The sequence below is a fragment of the Pseudoliparis swirei genome, chromosome 18 (genome assembly GCF_029220125.1).
Source record: "Pseudoliparis swirei isolate HS2019 ecotype Mariana Trench chromosome 18, NWPU_hadal_v1, whole genome shotgun sequence".
In the NCBI taxonomy this organism is placed as follows: Eukaryota; Metazoa; Chordata; class Actinopteri; order Perciformes; family Liparidae; genus Pseudoliparis; species Pseudoliparis swirei.
Genome location: NC_079405.1, coordinates 13,888,395 through 13,905,410, shown reverse-complemented (window position 1 = coordinate 13,905,410; position 17,016 = coordinate 13,888,395). Strand labels below are relative to the sequence as shown.

At 37.1% G+C, this 17,016-nt stretch overlaps 1 protein-coding gene across 1 annotated transcript; it reads left to right on the top strand.

The window, feature by feature from the left end:
* Positions 1 to 223: 223 nt before the first annotated feature.
* LOC130207921 (sodium- and chloride-dependent GABA transporter 2-like) lies at positions 224 to 10,541 on the top strand. Its single transcript, XM_056436707.1, has 14 exons — positions 224 to 419; positions 631 to 765; positions 1,546 to 1,686; positions 1,784 to 1,868; positions 1,947 to 2,079; positions 2,193 to 2,327; positions 4,685 to 4,788; positions 4,891 to 5,015; positions 5,112 to 5,224; positions 5,306 to 5,443; positions 5,635 to 5,737; positions 8,762 to 8,862; positions 9,769 to 9,939; positions 10,392 to 10,541. Exons 1-14 carry the CDS (start codon positions 224 to 226, stop codon positions 10,539 to 10,541), a joined length of 1,830 nt encoding a protein of 609 aa, XP_056292682.1.
* Positions 10,542 to 17,016: the final 6,475 nt, after the last annotated feature.

Below are 17,016 nucleotides of genomic sequence, written 5' to 3'. Positions count from 1 at the left end.
ATTAAAGGTTAGGTCTTGTTTAGCTATCGTTTAAGGTGGGCAATCTTTTAATGTATTCTTGCAACTGAATCTGTTTTTACTTTACTGTATCTCTAGAAATGTAAAATGATCCTGACAAATATATATTCTTGAATATACTACAGATTCATCTACCACAAATTGCCATTGTTATTTTGGTGATTCCAACATCACTGAGAAAATTGTATTCTTACCAAAGGTGGACATGGACCAAAGACAAAACTCACAGGTGACACAAAATCTGATGAACTGCGGGACAAGACCAGGGCAGGCTCACCACAAACCTCAGGAGAGAGAGCAGTGGGGCAGTAAGATTGAGTTCTTCCTGGCAGTTGCCGGACAAATTGTTGGTCTGGGAAACATCTGGAGGTTCCCATACCTTTGCTTCAAAAATGGAGGAGGTAAATATTTGTTGTTGTGGCAAGATATAAAAAGACTATAGCCAGTCTTGGAAAAGATTACAATTGTATTCAGTTAATAATTGTCTTACAACTCAACTTTAAAACTCACTGTTGTTTCTTGTCACCACATAACTACATGTATTTTTAAAAATCATTATTTGTGTGCACAAATGTATCCAACTTTATTTTAACCAGAATTTTTTTTTTAAAGGGGTTTTCTTCATACCTTATGTTTTGTTTTTGTTCACCTGTGGCATCCCCCTCTTCTTCCTGGAGATATCTTTGGGCCAGTACACCAGTCAGGGTGGAATCACATGTTGGAGAAAAATCTGCCCTCTTTTTGAAGGTTAGTCCAGTGCACTCAAGCACTTTAAAACAATTCTTTATAATGAATATGGTTGCATGGAAGTACAGTTTGTACGAGATTAGGATGTCTTTAAGAGTAAAATCCGATTTCATTTTAAATTGGCTTTTGAAATATATGAACTGTCCTTTAAAATGTATCTTACTGTTGTATGTACTTAGAGCTACACTGATTCTTTGTATTTGTCTACAAACAATGGCTACAATTACTATTTGTGTTTGAAATAACTTACTTGTCGTACATAGAGCAGTGTTAACCTTGGGGTCAGACATTCATGGGGATGAGTGGGCGTCCCGTAACCACAGGGTACCCGGTTGTATGCCCGCTCTCCCCATAGTTATGTCGAAGTGTCCTAGAGCACGACACTGAACCCCCGGGTGCTTCATATAATAACTAGGATGGGTCAAATGCAGAGAAGAATTTCCCCACGGGGATAAATAAAAGTGTATATTTCTTTCTTTCTTCTTTCTCCAAAGGTTCTGTCACACAATTAATCTTTTGGGGCTTTTTTCCCCCTTTTTGGAATATCTTTTCTTGTCTTTTTAAAATATTATATTTTTAGATACTCAAAACATTTGTGAACTTCAGGTCTAATCCTTAACAATAAGATGCATTTTATAATCTTAATATATGCTTTTATAAATATGAAAAAATTGGAAAACAAACTCGGAACTAAAATAAAGTAATAAGTAAGTAATACAAGTGAAGTACAAATAATATTTTTTTATGGTATTACAAGTTGACATTTTTATCTCTCTGCAGGTTTAGGTTACGGAAGCCAAGTGGTGGTTTTGTACACTGGGATGTATTACATCATCATCCTGGCTTGGTCATTTCTCTACCTGTTTTCATCCTTCAAGTCTGAGCTTCCATGGGCGACCTGTCGCAACAGCTGGAACACAGGTACCCAGCATTTTTTTCTCAGAAATGGCACTTAAAACCCTGCAATGTGCCCACTTTTTAAATACGTTTTCACAACTTTCTTATTCTTTTATGTAAGATGGCTGCTTTGAGCATGGTGACAATCAAACATCCTCTCTGCACCTGTATGGAAATAGCACATCTTCAGTAGTAGAATTTTGGGAGTGAGTAGCATGAACGAAAGCATTATATCAAGGCAGGTATTGTTTTTGTTGTATTTTTCTGAATAAACTTTCTTGCAGAAGGAGAATCTTGGGCCTGTCCGGTGGGATTGAGAAAATTGGCAATGTTCGTTGGGACCTGGCCCTTTGTCTACTTCTTGCCTGGATGTTGTGTTACTTCTGTGTTTGGAACGGAGTGAAATCCACAGGAAAGGTACAGTAGGCTACAAGCTTAATGTTAATTTGTAATGTCAGATTTCATGTAAACCCTGTGCATACAATATTTAACTTAAACAAGTAACACAAATGCTGTTGTCTTTGTCTTAGGTGGTATACTTCACTGCCACATTACCATATGTAATGCTGGTGGTGCTGCTTGTTCGTGGTCTAACATTACCAGGGGCCAAAGACGGAATCCTGTTCTACCTCTACCCAGACCCATCTCGCCTCACTGATCCACAGGTACGACCAAACCTTAACCAAGCACTTTCAGCGTCTTATTCTAACCAAAAGATTCGGCAGCTGGCTGGCTGCTTTGTGAGGCTGTAGCCTACATTAGCAAAACTGTGTTTTGAGCTAAATGCTATCAGCATGGTTATATGTTCATTGTGTCAATGCTAACTTGCTGATGTTTAGCAAGCACAACGTTTACCATGTTCAGTGTTAATTTTCATACTGGGAAGCTTGAGGAGTCCTAGTTAGATTAACAAAAAGAGAACTCTCTTAACCCCAACATTTTAACAGTTGCAGCATTATTGTTTATCAGTTAATTGATTGGACAATGCAGCTGATTGGACTGATGTTATTTTTCTTAATTTCTCTGCAGTTTCATAACTAATGAAACTCAAGTTGTATATTTGATTTGTTTTCAGATTCACCATCTGGTTAAAATATGTTCATTGGAGGTCTGAACAACAAAAGAAACAAACAACTTTCATTATTAGAAATAATTGTCTTTTCATGATCTGTTATTTCCCTCAATAACTTTTATTATGGATACAATAAAATCAGAGAGAGAGTTGTAGAGATGAAAACATTTTACATAATGTATTGTCATTTCTAATTAGTCACATGAAGATGATAATTCCTGAGTGTTGGGTTTCATGAATTATGTACCTGAAATTTCCCCTGAAACATGGAGCCTAATGAATTTATTCCAGTGTTCAAGAGAAACCCTATTCATATGCTGAATGATGAATAATGAATTCACAATCAGAATTCAAAAACATACAGATGGAAATAATTCCTAAATAAGATATAAGAGTTTGATGAAACCTCTCCAATGCCCCTTAGCTCTGAGCATGGTATGCTGAAGCTTGATTATGTTCTAGAATTATAACATTTGAAAGAAACTATCTCTGTTTTATGGAGACTTGAGAAAACAAATGGGATGACAAATTGGAACCCTGATCACTTTGAACAACCATTGGAATTCCAAAGATGGAAATTAACTGCGTCAGTGCTTTAACCACAGACCTAGCAGCAATAGTGCACAACGATAGGCAGCTGGACACCTTATCCTTTGACACATTACCTTTAGCAAATAGTTACCTCCAGACTTTGAACGTGGTAACAGACCAACACAATCAATGATTAGATGCTCAAATGGCTTAGCAATTGCTGTAATTGTGATTAATGGAAACACGGATGTAATTAAGAGACCTGCATGTATCCACAGACTGTGTGTAATGGTGGATCAGACCTTATTTAATACAAAGGGGTAACACAAAGACAAACACTACCCCCTAAACCTCAAATACAACAAGAATTGTAGAAAGAAGAAAGAAGAATTACACTTTTAACTCTATTCTAATAGTACAAAAGGACCAAAAAAGAAAATATACTAAATCTCTAATTTAGCAATGTATCTAAAGAAAAACCCTGACTGTCAGATGTTAGCAAAACATGCATCCTACAATTTAAAGAATATCCTCATTCATCTAGTCGCTGATGTATGCACAATGTGCATGAGGTCAAGAGGTCAACAAACGATAGGAAAAAAGCTTTTTCAGTTTTTTCAGTTCATCCTTTGCAGAATATGAAGTCTTCACCAAATCTTCTGACAATCCATCTAACGGTTTTCTAAAAAACCAACACATGTCTCCTTTATGGTTGCACTACAGTAAAAGTCAGGGGATCACCAAAGTCAGAGGGATTTATCTTCAGGGGACCAAAAGTCCTCCAAGAAACAGGCCCGACTTGTTTGCTTTGCCTCTTTTTGTAAAACTGAAACACATAGATAAAAACACAAATCAGCTCACAAACATTAACATGCATATAGAATGTAAGCATTATAAATAACTACCTAAACACACAATTACTGCCAATGTATATAGCAAGCATTGTACTGCATGGAAACCCAGCTCAACTACTGTAGCTACAAGTCCCAAAGGCAGTTACACCCCTGAAACAGCCAGCAAGCAAACAAGTGACTAAAACAATAGAAACGTGTTTAGTATGGCATTCCTTAAATGTGTTTGATAATTATTGACACACATTAAGACAAATTCAAGGCAGAAGCAGTTCATGAATTAATTTCGTAATAACTCCCTGTTGGACTTTGATCATTGTAAATTCATTTAATGTGTTACTACCTTTATTAAGTTCACTTTTTAACTTATGTGACTTGCGGCTAATTAAAAATGTTAACATTTAAAAGCATCATAATGATTAAGATTATTTTGAATGGATACTGTATTTGCAAGGGTGGAATCAAAGGAAAACAAATGATGTCATGTGAACGTTGTGCAGATACACTCAATAGGACTATTTTGCAATTACAAACCTAAACTAAACATAAACACATCCAAACCACTCAGGTATGGATGGATGCTGGAAGCCAAGTTCTCTACTCCTATGGTGTTTGCACAGGTGTTTTGACATCTTTAGGAAGTTACAACAAGTACAGCAACAACTGCTACAGGTTGGTGTATTTATTTCATTTGCACAGATTGTGCTCGGAATTCAATTAGTTTCGAGTAGAGCAAGGGTGTGCTAATTGTCCTACATTTCTATTTTCTTACAGAGACTGTGTTTACCTTTGCCTGTTAAACAGTTTAACCAGCTTTGTAGCTGGCTTTGCCATCTTTTCTGTGCTCGGTTTTATGGCAAAGGAGCAAGGTGTGGATATATCGATGGTGGCTGAATCAGGTATGGAAAATTGAGAATGCCTGACAGAAATCCAGAGTGATACAGTTTGAATAGTTTTAGAAAATATGACCATTTCTTTCCCCATCCCCTTTGCAGGTCCAGGGTTGGCATTCATTGCCTATCCCCATGCTGTGGCTCTAATGCCACTTCCCCAGCTCTGGGCTATTTTCTTCTTCATTATGATCATCTTTTTAGGATTAGATAGCGAGGTAGAACTACACATCTGCTCAGAATGTAATAATTAGACACAGAATACAATTTTGTGTTAAGTCATCTATTTTTCACCATAGTTTGTTTCTCAAGAGGCATTGGTCACATCCATCACGGACATGTATCCGGATTTCTTTCAAAACCATTGTCGCCGCAAACTCCTACTTCTTGCCATTGCTGTTGGAAGTTTTTTTGTTGGCCTTCTGATGGTCACAGAGGTGAGAGTTAAACTTTCTGATATTGATTTCATGAATCAATTTCGCATTAATTTCTAGTATGACCGAAAGAAAATATTTAATATATATGAGATATACTTTTACAATAAAATATTAGATAAACTGAGAGTAGATGATGCAATGACGACCTTGTATTGAATTTGACTGAAGGACCTGGTTCTTGTCATTTGCAGGGAGGCCTATATATCTTCCAGCTGTTTGACTATTATGCCTGCAGTGGCATGACACTCCTGTTCTTTGCTATTCTTCAATCTCTCTGCATTGGATGGGTCTATGGTAAGGTGAACTTTTAACCTCGTAAAATGTGATGGTGCCACCGTTGGATCTCTCTTCTTTTTTTAAAAAGATGTAAATAGTATTTTATTTATTTATTTAGCTAATACTTTATAAAGGAAATAAGAACAGTACCACTCCTAGGAAGTTTGGGTATACAGGACATTACATTCAGCAAATACAACAAACAAACAAACTCTCTTGGGAGGTTTAGCAAACAGATTCACTCAGATAAGAAAGATCCCCAAAACAACAACCACGTTAATAGTATTAACTTAAAACAAGTAGTTAAATTAAGTAGTTGAAATTAACACGTGGAAACATGCTTACACAACTACTCAAATTAAAATGAAATTGAAATAGGAAGTAAAATGAAAATATGAGTCAAATTAAATTTAAATAAAATAAAAAATAGGGAAGATGGGTGGGTTTTGGGGGGGAGGGGTGCATATCTTAGTCCACTAGTTCTTTTTGCAGGGACTTTCAAATAGTTAATAAAAGGTTTCCAGGTCTCTTCAAAGGACTCACTGGATCCTTTGAGTGTGACTGAACTTTTCGAGTTTTATATGATTTAGGATCTCTTTTAACCAACTGAAGTGTGGCTAGGAGAGCGCGTTTCCACTTAAATAGCATGAGGCGTCTAGCTAGAAGTGTCGTAATGGCCAGGATGCGACCAAAACATATGTGTATGATTGGTCAGTGACTTTTTGCACCTATTGCAGCTGTCATTCATATTTGAGTAGATTTTAGGCAGACAGGCCTTTATGTAGTGAACCCGACAGCCCGTGTCTCGCACAGCCTGTCACAGGTTTGTCACGGGTTGAGGCTCATGTGCAGAAAACAGGACCAGACTCTGTGTGAATAACAAAAAACTATTTATTGAAGCAAAAGGTTCCAAAAAAGCAAAAAGTCTCAAAGGGGCCAAGCAGAGAATCGGAGGTCAGGGCAGGCAGGTAGGGTCAGAAACAGCAGGTCAGGAATACACACTAATAACAAGAAAGACAGGACTACAGACAACAATCCAGCAGGGGAGAATAGCACGACTGACACAATATATAGGGGGGAAAACAGGTGTACGGCATTAGACACTAATGAGACTAGATTGGCTGAGGGCAGGTGAAGGGAATGAAACAATCAAGGAGACAGGGGAGACACAGAAGAAACAGAGGGGACACAGAGGAGACATAGAGGAGACACAGAACACAGGAGACACAGAAGAAACGGAACAGAGCATTACACAGCCCATGTCTCGCGCAAATTGAGGAGGAGGGTGGGAAGTCAAGAATTTGAACCCATCGGTTGTCGGATATTGGTTTACCAATTCATTTTTCCCAGGTTTGTTTCAGATGAGATATCTGGTCCGGGTTAAAGGAGTCAAAGGAGCCATAGATAGTTTAAATTGAGCCTTTTTGCTTAGGGGCCAGAGTGAGTAAGAAGTCAATCAAAGCTCCAGGGGGCTGTAGGAAAGTGGAGATATTCAGACTAAATGAGGTGTCTAATCTGTAGAAAGCGGAAACAATCAGATTCAGGAAGATTACATTTAGATGACAGTCCTGCAAAATCCATAAAGTCCCCATCCTTGTAAAATTCTTTCATACTAAGTAGGCCTTTATTGCGCCATGTACGAAAAGTAGGGTCAGACAAAACTGTAAGTGTGGATGTGGCAAACTTCATCTGGAGGCCACGGTCAGATGACACGTCCAGGAGTTTTTCGTGATAAATGACAGTTAGCTTGCTTCCATTTGCTTGGGAAAGAATGAATGGGTTTCTCACCCAATCCAGCGCTGCAGATTTATCCTCCATGTCAGGAAAGTAGAAATACAAATCTTGAATCAAATTAGTCAAATGTCCCACAATGACCGAAAGCTGACTGGAGCTCTGTCCACATCCTGACTAGAGAGAAAATCCTCTACCTGAGGGAAGCAGGTAAACTCTCCCTGTGCAGAGGACCTTCTCCACAGCTCGGCTTTCTTCAAGAAGCCACCCACCTTGTCATACAGGTTGAACATGCTGGTGTCCTTGCCCTTCATTCAGTTTGTTCAGTTTGCTGAATATGTCTGCCAGATAGCACAGCTTTGCAAGCCAGTCTGTGTCCTGGAACAAGGTTGCATTGGGAGATCTGGGCTCGATCAAAAAGGCGTGTACTTCAGATCTTACAACAGTCGGCGGAATATTCTCTGAGAGAGAGCCAGCGCACCTCTGTATGCAGCAGCAGTTGTGTGGTCAGCTCCCATGTGTTCACAGAGACGGCGAAACAGGCGAGCATTGCGTGGCCTTGACTTTATGAAGTTGATCACTTTGATGCTGTCGTTCAAAGCGTCATGTAACACAGAGCTCATTTTCTTGCACGCCAATGGTTCCCTGTGTGTATAACACAGTGAGTCCACTTCACATCGACAGTTTTATTGACTCATGGAGATGGATTAGCGGATCTCTTTGCCAAGTTGTTCTGCAAATGTCTTCAGTGCTCTATTGGAATTTGAGATGGTATATGGTCTGGTGAAAGTTCTTTCAAGATTAAGATTAAAATCACCAGGATCAGGTACTAGATGTCTACATCGGGAGAGATGAGAAGAGGTGGGTGAAGAATCTAACATCGTCCCAGATAGTGGCATAAATACTTGCTAATATCACAGAGGTATTAAAAAGACTGAATGAGACTGCCACAAATTGACCATAGGGTCTACGACTGACTTTGAAGCTTAACATTTTACACTTTTACTGATAACAATAGCTGTCCCTCTTGACCTATTAGAACATTTGTAGTGCAATATCTGATTCATCCACGGTTTCCTGATACGTGAGATTTCAGAATATCACATACCACAAATTTGGAGGATAGTATCCCCTTTTAAGCTATTGTATGTGTGATAGCACCTGGCCTCTTTTGACAGCTCTATTGAGTCCCTTAACAATCCACGAGACAAACGACAGCCCTTATTTGTGGAAGTTGTGTACAAAATCATCGATTTCTGGGAATATTTTTCTTTGATGGTCATTATATTTGACTAACATTTAACTTTTCAGGTGCAGATCGTCAGTATGAAAATATAAAAGACATGATTGGATATCGACCGTGGCCTTTTATGAAATATTGTTGGCAGTACTTCACACCAGCTATCTGTACTGTAAGTATTGGAGATGATGTCTGCCTTGTAATGTTGTTCATGCTTTAATAACAAACAAGTGTATTTGGCAGCTGCCAGAGGCTTGAGTCTGAATGCTTCGTCCATATCTCCACCATCGATGGCATACTGATGTTGCTATTCAATGTCATTTTGTATTAATGTTGGAATCTGTGAATTCAATGGCTTGTTTCTCCTGAAGAAATGTTTAATTACATATTATAATCATTATTATCTAACGAGAATATAGATATGTGATTTATTTGGCAAATGCAATTTAGTATGTTGCTATCAACATAGAAATAAATGCCACAAAGATCAATATTTATTTTCAAGCTTTACATTGGAATATGCATGGGCATTAATGGGCATTGATTAAAGTCAACAGCAATACAACCTTCAGCATGCTAGAAACAGAAAGATGTGGTGGTTGATTGTTGATTTTGGTTTTTATAAATGTACTGATGTTCAAATATTGTTTCAAATTGATGTTTATGAGAAACAGTACATGTAGGGACTTAGGACCAGGCAGTCAGGTGGAAAGGACAACCTAGGACGGGGGCTGTATCAGGGAGCAGCATGGCAGGGCAGAGGAATATCGAGTTACAATGAAGAGCAGTTTGTTCTTACGTCTTATTCGTATCATTAAACACAACAGATTGAGCTGAAGCAGCAAACAATGGAAACAAGTTTGACAGGTGGCTGTGTATGCTTGTGTGAATACGACTGGATATTCTACTATTCATTAGTATTCCGCCTAAACACTGCAGTCTCATTTTCCATTATATTTTTTACTAACTGATTAAATCCATACTAGCTCATTGTGAATTTGTTTTCCTGTGTGTCTTAAGAATGAGTAATCTTTTAATTTTGAGAGTTTTTACACCTTCTCTGCTGGTCTTTTCATAGCTCACATTGCTCTTCTCCTTGGTCAAATATACTCCACTGACCATCAACAAAACATATGAATATCCTTGGTGGGGCTACACCATTGGAGGATTCTTCACTCTTTCTTCAACCCTCATGGTTCCTTTGTGGATGCTGTATGCTGTGAGTGTAACTCCAGGAACACTCAGACAGGTACAGTAATATGTTACTGTTAATACAGTTGATCAAAAAATAGAAACTAAAACAATAAAGGTATGAATGACTTACTGAATACCTCAGTTTGGCGTTTGTAACAGAATAACTGAGGCTACATTAACACTACTATGCATTATTTTGAGTGCAGTTTAATGAAGTATGTGAGAATAAGTAGATCTCAATTGTGAGGGCAAAACATTGTGTAAGATTGCAGGGTTTTCTGTAAATTTTCTAACATAGGCACCTGTTTGTTGCTGTTGCTCCGGATGTTACTTTTTTAAATGTAAAAATTAGGCATACTGTGGATTTATTTGAAAAAGAAGACACAACTGTTTTGTAGTTGTTAACGACAGTAGATTTTTACTGCGAGAAAATGTGATTAAAGTTAAGCTGATTTGTTATTTCACCACTCTTAACATACAGTAACTGTCCTTTATTTCTGCACACAGAGAGTGAACGTTCTCTGCACTCCAGCAAAAGATTTACCCACTTTAAAGAATAAAGAAACATTTCATACTTTCACGGGCTTGTACACACGACGCACAACAGTATGTCCTGATGACAATGGTGACGGAGCTCAGAGATCATCCATTATCTAAACTGAAAGTAAAAGTACTGAAATAGAACAATACGTCTAATGTATAGAGGTAAACAATATGAGTGAGAACTTGCCAAGGAACCTGTATAATTTATGAGGCCACACCTGTTTGCTTTAACACCTCAAACCGAGGGACAACTTGGTATGCAGGCTGTAATACAAAAAATAATAATAGTGTGGGCTGCAATATAAAATGCATTGTGTAAAAGCAATCAGCACAAGACATTCAGTGGTACAGGTTTATATTGTAAAGCTTTGTTTTTTTCTTAAGTAACTATAGTTATTTTGATGAACCATTGTCTGCTTTTATAGGAAATGAGAAACATATAATTTTCCCAAAACATTTAGTTATGTTTAGTGTATGTTTAACCAGTAACACTTTAGTTTTATAATCTTTATTATTATAACCTTTTTCATTCTAATACTACCCTGTTATAGTAGCCTATTCCCTTTTTATTATATGTTGTTGTTATCTTGTGTGTTTTTCTTTCTTTCTTTGTCATATCGTTTTATTTGTTTTGGTCATGCACCTTTTATGTTTGTCCATGGCTGATCTTGCAATAATCTGCAGCAAACGGCATACTAGTTAAGGTGTCGCTAGAGCAGAGCTGAGTGCATTGCCGACCCACAACCGCGACTGTGTGGCTGGAGACACAGTGGGGCAAAAACCGTGAGCACAATGTTATTTTGTTTTGAACGTGTATTTGGCTCACAGCCAACATACCAGTTCACACACTGCTGAAACCCACCGCCACGAAGCCTGTGGGCGGACAGCTTGGGGAGTTTACCTTTGTGTTTTTGGCACGATAATAGGAAGTGTATTATACGATGAATTTGAATCTTTTGCTCGTATTTTTACTGCGGCGATTCCTTTTTAAATTTGAATCAAGCAGTGGTTGTATTATTTCAATGCAACATCAGTTGTTGGAGACACACACACCTGGCAGAGACCTGCACTCAACTGAGTTTTACATTTATGTCATACAATCTTTACCGTTGCTATTATTTTTGAAGCACTTTGACTCTACGCCTGTCATATGAAATATGCTATATAAATAAACTTGATTGGTTGATACCCCTTACCCAAGGCACTCCATATTTCTAAATGTGTAATTTGCTTTAAATCTATTTTTCTTCTTCAAATGTACCTTGGGATTTTGCTAAAGTATATTTATTTTTCATAATAATATATTTCTTACTCTACAATATTATTAGTGTACCTTGTGTTATACAAGTAACAGACATATATGACCTATTGTATAGTCAAGTGCATGTTCCAAGGTTTGGCCTCAGGGAGGCGCTGCAGGGCTATATATATATGTATATGTGTGTATATATATATATATATGTATATATATGTATGTATATATATACATATATATATTTATATGTATATATGTATGTATATATATATGTGTATATGTATATATATGTATATATGTATATATATATGTATATTTATATATATGTATATATGTATATATGTATATTTTTATATATATATATGTATATACATCACTTTTCTTTTAATGTATCATTTTCTTCCTACCTCGGAATAATAATAATATTGTTGCAATTGTACAAAAAGTAAACAACAGAAATGCATACTGCCAATTAGTAAAATGCAAATCATAATAAATCCCATAAAAAATAAAAAGAACATTGACAATTTATATCAAATGAAACCTTAAACATGTCAAAATTACATTCAAAATATTAAAGTAAACAAACAAATATCACAAGTAGTCCTGTGAAGCATTCTTATCAGGAAATGTATTATGGTGGTTTGGACTGTTTGAACCAGTAATAAAACCAGCATGAATACATTATTCAATTGTGTTCCTATTTCTGGCACTAATGCTGACTAACATACAACAGCATCAAACAAACCACTGGCATTAATTTGCTAATGTTTTGAATGTTTCTGAACAGTATATAGAACCCAACAGGGTGCCACAGGAGCAAATTAAAATATTATTAAATCCTTGTATGTTGTTATTTTCCCTCATACCTCCTAAGGTTAAACTACAATATTTGCATGCCTCTGTTACCCAACATATTACTGCTGTATGAGACTGTTCTTCACATTGTTTTTCCTAATCCAGAAACCAATATTGAAGTAATTATGTTTGAGGTATTCACCCATGACCCACATTATAATCAGATGAATGTGATGATTGTTTTTTTCAAACTCAAGCTACATCCCGACCTGAGTAGATGTGTGCTGCCCTCTTTTCTGGTCTGTGCCCTGCTCCCTTTTTTTCTCTTTTTCTTTCTATATATTCTTTCTTATATCTTATTTTTGGTATACCCTTTTTTCAGGAGGGGGGAGGGAATTGAAAAGGGAGAGTAAAATGAAATATATTAAATATGTGTAAATATGTAAATCTGACCCGATCTAGCATGAATAAAACTAATCAGCTAATTTATTAGTTAGACTAATTGGAACTAAAAACATCACAGCAGCTGATTCTTTTTAGACTTTACAACCATAATCATGTTTATGAACTCTCCCATCACACGTGACATATTTTTTAGTATAATTTGTTGGATGTGGCATCAATGGTTTATATGAAGTGGAGGGGAGAGGAGATCATCAGACCTTATTCCATTGGTGTACATGAGTGGCTGGGCTACTCTGGAGAGCAGAGATTATGTAGATCTGAAGTCTTCCATTTAGCAAAGACACCGGTTACATTTGAGTTCTTCAGGAAAAAAATGTTTTAAACATTAAATTACCGATATATGTTGAAGTATATCTTCTTTCTTATAATCAATATTTTTTTGTCAGGATTATTTTTACAAATATATATATATATACTTCTCACTAAAGATACCTTATTTATTATTAGGTGAAGGTGACACAACAATAGACAACCTCCAACAAACTAAACAGCCACTATTCTACTTGGATAATGGATTAGAGTATATTTTAAAACAGTGGCCTCTTAGTTTCGTGAGGATCAATCAACTAAATGGTTCTGCTCTACTTGGGAAAGGTATTGGAAAATTCACTTTGTCACATAACACATACATTCCAATGCTAAGCTCTGTTTGGTTGATTATATTTAAAAAATACTAGTTGATCCTCATGGTGCCTACTCTTAGCAGACTATTCTCTTTACATTAGCCATATTAACCTTCAACCCACTAAGCATCTGCACACAGTAAAACATGGTGTTCATTACCTGGCTTCGTAACATCACTTGTTGCTCTCACCTGCAGAAACCTCGATAGAAAACAAAAACATAGTGTTACTCAGTGTACTCTGCAACATGATGTGTGTTCATTGATTTCTTGTAATATGGCAGAATGCACTCCAGATAAGTCACATGTTGTGTCTTCCTGACCTAACAGATTAACTACTGTTCCTGTTTGTCTCAGGAACAGCACTTCCTGTTGCAGTTTTCAACACCTAACCTGCACAGGACAACCCTGTATCACAAAAATTACGTTCCCCCAGACCTAAAATACAATTTGCAGTTACGTTTGACTGAAACGTATTTCTCTCCAAATTACGTTTAAGTGAAACGTATTTCTCTCCAGATTACGTTTGCATTTGACGTATTATAATTACAAATACGTCTCTGATCAACGTATCTTTGCCGTTTGTTATCTCTCTTTTCTACAATGCTGTTATGAATTGTAAAAAGCGTCCTCTAGCCTTATTTATTATTATGTTATATATGTTGTTTCGCCTGCGTATTCTGACAGCAATAAGCGTTGTAACGGATCATATGAATTGGCGTGAAGACTTACTGCTGGTTACTCTCCTTTATTTTCTTTTTTTCGGTGACAATACATTAATTAAAACTCGTACACTATCACCACCTCATCACCACCGTAACAGAGTTAGTCCCATACGGGTCAAATCAACTATTAAACTTGTTATAAAATGCGCATCTGTCCGTAATCTATACCATAAAGTTCGCATTTTAACCTAAAAAAAAAGTGTGTTTCCTTTTAACCTTTCAAAATAAAAGTCCGATTTATCTGTTAAGCGGAAGTAGTATAAAACGTCTATATTTATTCAAACAATACAATATAAAAGGCATACATACATCAAAATCAATAAGGAAAATGCCAAACAGTCAAACAACTCAAAACAATAAACCCTTCATGGCGTTATTTACAGGTGTATATCAAACAAAAAGAGCAGGTACCCGGAAAAATCTGGGAAATAATTTGGGAATTGTTAATAAAACATGATTTACCCTTCAACTTCCACTGATATGCATGCAAACTAATACATCGTTTCACACACACACACACACACACACACACACACACACACACACACACACACACACACACACACACACACACACACACACACACACACACTGACAGAAACACATAGACACTCATATACGTACACACACACAGGCAGAGACACACACTCACACACACACACACACACACATACACACACTCTTACACACGCACACACACACACACACACACACACACACAGACACACACACACACACACACACACACAGAATGACAGACACACTCAGACACATACAGACACTCACATACATACACACACAGGCAGAGACACACCCACACACACACATTTACACATGCACACACACGCATACTCTGCAGACTGACCCTTGACCTCCCAATTGTCTCTCAGATATAACCCTACTGCTTTATATTTAATATATTATATCTACCTAAATATAATACTTTGAGGTCATGAGGGGAATCCCCTCCAAAACTTTCACAAGAGAAAATTGTCACCGTGCCAATAACCCTTGTACGATCCTTAAAACCAGTCTTTTAGTACATTTTTTATACTTTCAATCAACTTAAAGATCTGGATTCTTTTCAGATTCAAAGAGGGGCCTCTGAATATGAATACCCTAACGTTTTGGACTGAGTTAAAAACAGGTCCAAAGGGTCAAATTGGGTAAACATGTCAGAGCTTAGCTTTCTTTTCCAGGTTGTAGCCACTCCCAAATGGGGTAGAATACAATTGAAATTGTTCATATAGTACAAACATTTAAGGAGTTGTTAACCTTTGAAGGAAGGAATTTAGTTTTTTCCGGGTTTTTAAACCCTTCCCAAGTAGGGATGCTAAGTGCTATATGTTGCCAGCCTACATGGTTGGGCTCCATTTGGGAGGGGCTACAACCTGCAAAAGAAAGCTAAGCTCTGACATGTTTAGAAGAAAAAAAAGTTAAAATCAGCCCAAGCTCACAACAGGGTCTCAGATTTGTTAAACCACACACCCTCTTTAAGTCCTGGATTTCAGACAGCCAATTAACTCTTGTGGGTGTTTCGGAGGAAATTTCACCCCATCACCTCATTGTAGGCCCTGTCCTGAGTGTCTGTGTTCAATTTGGGATTTCCAGGACGAATATTTAGGAGATTATGGCCATTTTTGCACTTGTCAAAAAATATGCAAATTTAAGAGAATAAGGCCCAATTTGACCATTTGGACCTGTTTTTGGGGCCCTTAACTCAGAGCTATCGGTCCAAAGCCGTAGGGTATTCATATTCAGAGGCCCTTCTTTGAATCTGAAAAGAATCCAGATCTTTAAGTTGATTGAATGTATGAAAAATTAACTAAAAGACTGGTTTTAAGGATCGTATAAGGGTTATTGGCACAATTTTCTCTTGTGAAAGTTTTGGAGGGGATTCCCCTCATGACCTCAAAGTCTTATATTTAGGTAAATATAATATATTAAATATAAAGCAGTAGGGTTATATCTGAGAGACAATTGGGAGGTCAAGGGTCAGTCTGCAGAGTATGCGTGTGTGTGCATGTGTATTTGTGTGTGTGTGTGTGTGTGTGTGTGTGTGATTCTGCCTGTGTTTGTATGTATGTGAGTGTCTGTATGTGTGTGTCTGAGTGTGTGTCTGTGTGTGAGAGTGTGTCTGTGTGTGTGTCTGTCATTCTGTGTGTGTGTGTGTGAGTGTGTCTGTCTGTGTGTGTGTGCATGTGTAAGAGTGTGTGCGTATGAGAGTGTGTGTCTGTGTGTGTGAGTATGTGTGTGTCTCTGCCTGTGTGTGTGTGTACGTATGTGAGTGTCTATGTGTTTCTGTCAGTGTGTGTGTGTGTGTGTGTGAAATGATGTCTTAGTTTGCATGCATATCAGTGGAAGTTGAAGGGTAAATCATGTTTTATTAACAATTCCCAAATTATTTCCCAGATTTTTCCGGGTACCTGCTCTTTTTGTTTGATGAGAAGTAAATACGCCTGTAAATAACGCCATGAAGGGTTTATTGTTTTGAGTTGTTTGACTGTTTAGCATTTTCCTTATTGATTTTGATGTATGTATGCCTTTTATATTGTATTGTTTGAATAAATATAGACGTTTTATACTACTTCCGCTTAACAGATAAATCGGACTTTTATTTTGAAAGGTTAAAAGGAAGCGCACTTTTTTTTAGGTTAAAATGCGAACTTTATGGTATAGATTACGGACAGATGCGCATTTTATAACAAGTTTAATAGTTGATTT